Source organism: Pocillopora damicornis, chromosome 8, assembly GCF_964200805.1.
Source record: "Pocillopora damicornis chromosome 8, jaPocDami1.2, whole genome shotgun sequence".
Taxonomy (NCBI): domain Eukaryota; kingdom Metazoa; phylum Cnidaria; class Anthozoa; order Scleractinia; family Pocilloporidae; genus Pocillopora; species Pocillopora damicornis.
This window is the reverse complement of record NC_142677.1, coordinates 18425883-18435286: the sequence shown is the minus strand read 5'-3', so window position 1 is coordinate 18435286 and position 9404 is coordinate 18425883. Positions and strand designations below refer to the sequence as shown.

Genomic DNA, 9404 nt, shown 5'->3' with positions numbered 1-9404 from the left:
ACTTCTATTAAACAGTCACCTCTATTAAGGAGATGTGGTCACCCTTTACTAAGTTCCAACAAGCTGTTTGCATCATCATCCATCTGTATTGAATTGTCAATTAAGTAATTTTCACCTCTATTAAGTACTCACTTCTATCAAGGAGATGTGGTCACCCTTTACTAAGTCCCAACAGGCTGTTTGCATCATTATCCATCTGTATTGAATGGTCAATTAAAGTAATTTTCACCTCTATTAAGCAGTCGCCTCTATCAAATTAATGTGGTCACCCTTTACTTAGTGTGAACAGCCTTTTTGTTAAAAACTTGATTCTAAAAAACTTTAAGTAGTGCTCTCCCGGGGGGTCTATTTGTGCATTGATCACAACCAGTACAGTGCAGTAGTGTTTAGAAGTGCTGTAAATAATTACAGATAGATTCCATATGGCTCTATATTCCATACTTGTGCGTTTCTAGATATATTTACAAAACAGGACAGAGGCCAATTTCTCATCTCATGCAAGTATGTAGACTACGATCAGTCTCTACTTTCCGGCGGAGTCCGCCGCGCGAGTCAAGAATTTCAGTGAAGAAAAAATATTGATGTTAGTGAGGAAAGTAGTGTACCATTCCCAGAATTCCACACCAGCCTTCTCCTAAAAGGAGGGACGGACTTCTCCATCTCACGGATTTATCTCAGATGATTTAGTTTTCGCGTGATTTCCCGCGTGTGGGGATGACATGAAGACTGACGTACACAAACCGTATCAGAAATGGCTTACAAGAATAACTACTCAGAAAAGAAAGGATAAAAAAAGAAGAAGAAAAATTCTAATGATAATAAAGGGAAAATTGAAAAAGACATCAAAAACAAAATGGGGAGGAGTTACTCGGCCCCCAAGCCAGTTTGAGAGTTACTCCTTGTCCGCCAGCTCCAAATCATACTCGGGGAGAAGTTATTCGGCCCCCAAGCCAGATTAAGAACAGCGTGATTCGAACCCGCGACCTTGATGACCTCACTTGCACTCGTTGCGCGCCCACGATTACCAGTCGACCATCTGGAAACTACATATATTATATGTTTAAATTGTCGGTGTAGAGAGTTTTTAAATACCGGGTTTGGGGGGGGGGGGGGAGGGTGAGGAAGTTTTCCTGACTGAGAGTGCAATCGAGCATAAAGGAAATTAATAATTTAAAGAATTGATGAGAAAAGCGAATGAAGGAGAACAAAAATTTGCATATGTTCCGGTGGCGGACGGTCTCATATGCCGGGGCTTGTGAAACACGACGATTCGGACACTTTTCCAAGAGGCTATCAAATGAGTGTATTGGGACAATGTTACACGCCAGGTTTCACTCATTTTTAACGCTGTGATATGACATAACATACCGTTCAAAATTCATATAGGGGACGCATTTGTTTTATATACCTTTCATTTACTTTCTGTTCGCTTTGCACTAGAAGTAGCGTTCGTTTGTTAGATTAATCAAGAATTGAAATGAATCATACAAAGAACTGATAGAAGCGATGTAAACGGGGATTATTGGCATACGTCACAATTGCGGACGGCCTCGTCTGCCGGGGCTCGTTAAACATAGCTTTTCCTTGCGGAAATATCTTAAAAAGACTTAGTGTGATCGGGGTATCTTGAAAACTTAGAGGATGAATTTTGTTTTTAGAAGAGGGAGCATTTTTACCGTTTGAATCTGCAAATTATACCAGTAGACCCAAAGATATAATTTTTGTGGCTACTTTTAGACACAAGTGAACGATTTTTAATTTGGATGCTAATGGCCGATTTTTGATTTTGGATTTTGGATTTTGGACACTAGTGGCCAAATTTTCCATTTTTTGGTTATCATGCTATTTAGTTATGGGTTGAATGTCAGTTAGTCACTTTATTCTTGAATCATCTTTCTCTTGGGGAACAGGATACTCATAAATATCTGGGATGCTGCAGGTTTTCAGTTTTGCATGGGAATACAAATTTTCTGTAATACTACCTGTTGCAGAGGTGCCAACGTCTGGAGATCTCAAATCTGGAAATTTTTTTCGGACCAGCACCCCCTCCCCCCGACCGAATTCGCCAATGCGACCCCCCCCGAAAATTTCTTATTTATTTTTACTCCCCTACCCCCCCCCCCCCATCTCACCAAGCAATTTCGCGGGAAAAACGTGGATCTCTCTGTCAGGGAGTTCAATTGGTTGAATACTCATCCAATCAGACTCTCGATTATATAGGAGTATAACGAAGAAGAAAGTCTCTTCTTTTTGTTTGCAACGAACAACAGCAGTTCATGCGTAACACAAACGCCGTTTGTTGTCTCTCTATTCTCGGAAGAGATCGGAAAGCATTGATCAGGTAAGCAATGATCAGATTAGGCAAGTCTCGTTTTTGAGTTATAGATCATCACCTTGATTGCAGTCAGGTTGGTCAGATTGAAACTTTCCGTGACATCGTTACACCACGGTCCACAAAGAAACAAAGATTCGGTGGCCGATCAAACAGACAGCTCCAGAGATAGCATCCTTACAGCATACATTTTTGAGAAAATGTAAGTATAATTGCGAAGAAAGGACTGTACGATCTAAATGAACGCGAAACCTTAAAGCCATTTTAAATTGACACGAGTGACACTTTCATTACGCACAAGACAAAATGACCACGTACAACTGTAGCCTTGAATTAAGTGGGCCATATTTAAAACGTTAGGATAAAGGATAAAGTTGAATTTCTCATCTCGCCAGGAAGATCACTTCGCACAATAATTAATCGGCACAGTTGTGCGATAGTCAATATTTACTTCTCTAGACTGAAAAACGAATTAAAAACACCATCCTTGAAACTTATTTAAGATTACTTCGGCAAATTCTATTTTGCGAAACGAAACAAAACCAGGTAATTGCTTATTATTGCTTAGGGTATATCATCTAATAAAGTAAAGGTAACTCTCACGAGGATTTTGGAGTAAACGTTAGTCATTGAGTAGGATTTTAATTCGTTTCGCAAAGTAGTTATTAAAGAAGAGTTACTATTTTGCGAAATCGACTATTTTCACCCTTCGGCGGCTATGTGACCTTTTTCATGTCACGAAAATAAATTTAAATATTGCACATTGGTATATTACCAAACCTATTGCGTGACACGAGAATGGCTTCAGCGTTACCGCTGGTGTAAATAATCCATGACGCAAAATAGTAATTGTTCTAAAATCACTACTTTGCGAGATTGACTTTATATGGATAGTGAAGGAGGAGGTAACCAAGATCTTCGGGTATATAATATGATGTTGAGTTTAAACGTAATTTTGTGACCCGAAAAGAAAGACCTTAATGAAGGGTGAAAATAGCCCGTTTCGCAAAAGAGTATCTATCCTAAAATTACATGTTTTGCGAAATATATTTTGATACGGTTATAGAAATAAGACTGAGGAGGCCAAAATCTTTGGTAATTTAAAATTTGGGATGTTTCAATGTATTTTGTGACACGAAAGAGGTCACATTGTCACCGCAGGCGAAAAATAGTTGATTTCGCAAAATACTAAACCTCTTCCTGAATTGTTATTTAGCGAAATGAATAAAAATCCTTCTTATCGATTGACGATTACTCCAGAGTCCTTGTGGAAGTTATTCTTACCTTATTAGAAAATACATCTGCATCTTTCCTTTAGTTTTGTTATTTCTCGCCAGTTTTCGTTTCGTTTCGTTTCGCTAAGTATTCTTCTCAGCTTCGCGGGTGTCCTTCGGGAAAAATTGTACGTTCGCTAGTTTCTCTAAAATCCTAGCAAACTATGCATCAGAAGAAAGCTTATTAAATGCAGTTTATTATAAAATTATAATTTAAGCGAGTTTTCCTTTTAGGAAGTGTTAGGAGCCGGTAAGGCGTGAAACGACCTAAGGTTCTTTGATTGAATTTATCGGGTATCGGATGCTGCAGCTCGAGAAAAACGACTGCGCAGTCTTGTTCACAAGGCATCAATCAACAAATGCATATTGAGCTTTTTCTATATTCTGACTAGTTGTCCAGATATCGACATCTAAATTTGGAGTAGCTAAAAATATGTAAGGCATGTTGCGTAAAAGGACGCCACGGGACAAGTATTTCAAATATCAAGTTTTCCCGACACACTTAAAAGCTTTTAAAAGCTTACCGTAAACATTTGAATCGTCAAACACTTGTTTCAGTTATTAATAATGACCAGAAGTTTTCTTTAGAATTTTTTAAGTTGTGTACCATCAAGATCGACCTATCGATAGATTTAACAATGTAGTTTCGATGCAGTTGCTATTTATCCAAATATGAAAAGTGATATATTTGAGCTCGCTGATTAAATGGAAGAAGAATTTTTTTTTCGTCTTATACACATATGAACCTCTTCATATGAATCTTTTTATGGCTAAGCTAAACATGGAGTCCCTGTGACTCAGTGTTAGAGCATCTGAGCTCGAAATCCAAAGGTCTGAGGTTCGATACCTTATGAGGGCTCACCATGTTTTCTTTTGTCCCAAGATCGTGACATGACCAAAAAATACTATCTTTTTATATTGTCCAAATATGTTTCCTTCTGCTCTTACATTCAGATCCCGGGATGTTTTCTTTAAGGGACCGTGCATCTTGGACAGGAGCTCAGGCCAGGAGTCAGTTCCGACAAAACGTCTTCCCCGAAGCCCATACAAATGGCATGTCCAATGGTTTTACACAAACTAGCGTTCACATAATTCCGTCGAGCCAGGCAGAACACTTCGCAGAAGTTTGCCGAATGAACCACGCCCCTTGCCCCTTACTTTATAGAAGCAACACGGGAGAAGTGTCAGCTCCACCCTTGGCAGCAAATGTGGACATTCGGTAATTTGTGAGATGGCTAGATTTTTATTTTAGACTCGACCATTTTTTAGAAAAAATTCTACCTTTGAAATCAGATTTTGAAGGTAAAATGAAAAAGAGAAAATCGACGAAGACCGAAAATCTCGGCGGCGTTGATATTTTTGTTTGTAACACGAAGTTTATTTTTACATATTGCATCGAACCCTCTTGGTATGAGGTTATGAAAACAGATCTCGTAAAAACGTCGAACCGTGGAGAGCGTAGAGTATTGGAGAATGTAGGAGAAAAAGAGAAAGTCACAGTTAGTTGTCGCTTTGTGCTTTAAAGTGAGGGTTTTCATTTGATGACGAAACAAGCGTGTGCTAAGTTTTCTTTCAAAATTTCTTTTTTTCTTATCCAGTTCAAAACAAGAGTTCATTTGCTCTTGGAAATCTATCGCATTTTCTTAGCTTTGCATTTATTTCTCAAAATTTTCTCAAATAAATAAAATGTTCTCCAATTAACTTAGCTATTTTTTTCGATTATATTTTGATAGGACGGATCTGTCAGCATATGGTATTTATGAAAATGGGGTCTGTTCCAAAACCGTAACAGACTTACTAGATATACCCTTCGACGATTTTGTTACCTTTTACGTTGGCTGCAGTAGCTCCTTCGAGCTCGCGCTACAAGACGCTGACCTTCCAGTTCGACACGTGCAGATCGGACGCAGTGTGCCTAGTTACAAGACTAAGGTTCCATGTGTCACCTCAGGTCCTTTCTCTGGAAAAGTAATCATGCATGTCGATGCGCCCAATGCCTCGAAACTTAGTAGAGAGGGCCGCGCAGGTGACTGCTTTTTTGGACAAAGTACACGGAGCCCCTACGCACATTGGTGAAGCTTCTTGGATTGGAGTGGAAGATCTGCATAATCCTGAGTTTGATGACAAACCAAATATAAGGGAAGGAGATGCATGCATGTACTGGGGTTGTGGTACAACTGCCACGATGGCGATAATTAATGCAAGTATCTGACGCGATTCAAAACCTTTCAAACGACTCTTACCAATGATTTCGTACGACAAACTCAGCTAAGGAATCATCATAGATAGTAGCAAACCACAAGTGACCAGGCTTCCATGCCCTGTGTGTTTGACAAAGTACGTTTCTCCAAGCGAGGTGCTCTCTCAACGTTCTGAATAGCAGGAAATTTGCTCCGGACAATGGAGTTCAATGCGTCAATAATATAAGGGTACACTATGGTATACGGTCAATCAGAGAAGAGGATTATAAACCGCGTGATACATCAAATCGCGATCTTGAATGCCAATCCGGCCATATGGTCAATTCAATTGTACCACGGAGTGCATAATCCTCTTCTCTAATTAGCTGTGTAGCTATTAGCATAGTGCCCCCTTATACTACTTGCGTCGCTTGCGCAAGAGGTTTCAAAACACTCGCGCGTAGTCATCATCATTCCTCCTTCGTTGCACAAGCAGGATTTCACATTTTCGTAGCTTGAGGTAATTGCTCTCCCATCTCTATCCGACTAAATGAAACCGTAAGACAGGCCGGCATTTTAATCAATTGATTAACGAACACTATGCTATTTTGTTTCTCTTCAGAGCTTCCCCTGGCGATTAGCCTAAGCCCAACCGCGAATTGTTGTGACTTTATAAGTGATCTCAACAATGACGCGTTCAACAAGATGAACGTCCCTAGGTGGATGGAATCTCTGCAAACGAAAGCCCTGTTCATAACTGAAAACCCTGTTTTCGGTTCCCTTGTGTCCGACAAAGCACTGGAGCTGATTCAGCAACTTGAAAAACTGCTTAGACGGGATCCAATAAAATCACTTTTAAGTACTGGAATTGACTAGACAGTTGACTCACTCGCCAAGGCAGCATTAAGACTTAGCCACGCCTCTTTTGTTGCCATAGTTACGTCAAATGACATTTCTACCAAGGAAGGACTCGGTGTGCTCTCTATCATGAAGTCTCTCTTGGCAACTGATTCTAAAGAAGTCGTTTTGCTTGTCCCGGAGGATAAGCTCGCCGAATGGAAAAATGCCTTAAGCATTGGCATCGATTGTAAACTGTTAAAGAAAACAGTTGGTGTGGGTAAAATCGAAACAAGAGACGGAAGCTCAAAGGATGATGTTTTAAAACTTTCTCGTCATGTGTTGTCAACTATGGAGGGCTTTCAACTGGATGATGTTCGTCCTCGGCGGTTTACTGCTCTGGTTGCCTGTGATGGAAAAGGTGAGTACGATCGAAGTGGGCTGCTGTGGATTTTTCTTCTGCTGGAGGGCTTCCTAGAGAAACTTTTGTTTTTTTTTCTTAATCTAGACAATTCTTAGAAATTTATGAACCAGCGGTTTATTATATAGGGGGGTGTTGACTATATGTTAGTTACCCCTAGGGTGGTTCGAATACACACAGATTATTGACTCCGTTTCATTCAACATTTCTTCCAGGAGGTTTTTGGGTGGAGAGTGCAGTTGAACTGTTAATGGAAGCTAATGTGGAAGCTCATGTGAATAAATCGTCAGATGGTTCCTGGCCTGGTGAAATAATCGCAACAGCGCTTTACATACTGAATTGCTGTCCTATACACTCTCGGTATCAGCGAAGGGGTTTGGGCCTGCACAAGCCGTTACAGCAGAGCGTATTTTTGGTAACATACAAAGAGGTAACAAGTATCTGGTCTCTTTATTGTGCTTTATACCGCTATAAGTAAAATCAAACGCACTATTTGGACTTCCTCAAAACTGTTTCTTTTGATCATATATAGATCTGTAAGTTAATGGAAAAAGGTTGAGAATTAACTGGCCTGGTCACCCAAGATGCTCATAAGCATAAGTAGAGTGATATTCACGTGACTTACGTCAGCGGATATTAGTGATTGGAGGAAACAAACGCAAGAATCTACCTCGGCCCACGCTCCTCACTGACCTACTCTACTGTCTAAACATGTTCTAAGCATGCCCCCCCCCCCCCCGTGAGATAAATTTTGCTTAGAGAAAACATTATACTTTCCAAACAAGAAGGTTACTAAGAAAAAGATCCCATTTCCACAGCGTTAAAAATTAGAAAGCAACGCCAATTATCCATAGCAGGGTTCTCTTTTTCTCGTTTTAACCGCCCAAAATCCGACTGTGGCCAACTCATACTAGATCCCTAGTACACAACAATAATTTATATTTCTTTCATTTCAACAGCTTACAAACCTGACGTCCAAGTTTGAATTTTCATTCGATACCCAAGTAGTAAAAGATCTCGTTGAGAAGACAAACGCCTCAGCGTCAAGCGTTTTGGAATGTCTCAGTGTTAAAGATTGAATATAGTTTAACATGCCCTGCCCCCACCCCTCCCTTCCTTAATCAACTGAGATGCATGTAGCTGGCAACACTTTGACGACGAAATTAATCTTAATTAAGAATGTGGAATTATGGTCACTGATTATGTTCAAGTGAAAGGAATGATCTTATCAAATGAAATTGCTGTGTATTTAGTCCTGCAGCGATCATTTGTTTATATCTAACAGTTCGTGAATATCTGAATTTAAAGTCCGCAGTTATTTAGGTTTTAAGCCGTCACGTCTTGTTTAACTTTCATCAGTGAACGGGCTGAGTTTATCAACCGACCTTTGTTTGGACCCACACACTATTTCTTGTTTTGGTTTTTGCAGTTAGGCTTAGTTTATCTACTTTTTTTCATCTTTTTTTCATGAGATTCTCGAGAAAATGTTTGGGTAATTGGTTGCATCCTCCAAACTCAGTTGGCTGCATGGCCACACATAAAAGTAAATCAAATAAAATGAGAATTTAGCAGGTGGTTCTTCTTGTCCGCTGTTTACATATCGAATGAAATGTTGGTTTTTGCGGATGAAGGAAAACCGGAGGACCCGGAGAGAAACCCTCGGAGCAAGGACAGGAACGAACAACAAACTCAATTCACATATGACGCCAGGAATCGAACCCGGGTCATGCCATGTCTACCAATGAATGAATTCTTTGTGGGTAGATTTTTATAACCTGGCATCAGCGACCTGCAGGCCGTGAGAAAATTGTTACTCGTTCACAGAAAATACACATGAGAGAAGTTTTGTTATGTTTTGTCAAGTTTTCTTTTTTCAGTTGTGAATGTATAATTGTGTACTATAGATAACATCTAATTTTGAAAAGAATAATAAGAAAAAGAAAAAAGACAAATAAAAGCAACAACCAACACCTGCAAAAACCGTATCAGAGAAAGTGCCTCCGTGACCCAATAACAGTTCAGAGTAAAAAAAGATAAAGGAAGAACATTGCTAAAAATGCTGATTAGTAAGGGAAATAATAAAAAAGACAGCAAAAAAAAATTGCGAATATTCCATGGGGAGGAGTTACTCGGCCCCCAAGCCAGTTTGAGAGTTACTCCTATAGCGTGATTCGAACCCGCGGCCTCGATGACCTCTCTTTTACTCGATGCGCGCCCACGATTACCAGTCGACCATCTGGAAATTACATATTATTAATTGTAATTATAATTAATTGTCAGTGTAAAGAGTTTTGAAATACCGCGTTGGGGGAGAGGGTGAGGAGGTTTGTCTGACTGAGAGTGCAATCAAGCGTTTCCGG

At 39.8% G+C, this 9404-nt stretch overlaps 1 protein-coding gene across 1 annotated transcript; it reads left to right on the top strand.

Annotated features, from left to right (window-relative positions):
- The first annotated feature begins 2219 nt into the window (after positions 1-2219).
- On the top strand, positions 2220-9024 carry LOC113671883 (uncharacterized). Its single transcript, XM_089213891.1, is given in 7 exon segments — positions 2220-2341; positions 4561-4825; positions 5340-5583; positions 5585-5810; positions 6409-7044; positions 7260-7474; positions 8004-9024. Coding segments are annotated over 6 exon segments (1698 nt in total). The 5' UTR covers positions 2220-2341; positions 4561-4568; the 3' UTR covers positions 8124-9024.
- The last annotated feature ends 380 nt before the right edge of the window (positions 9025-9404 follow it).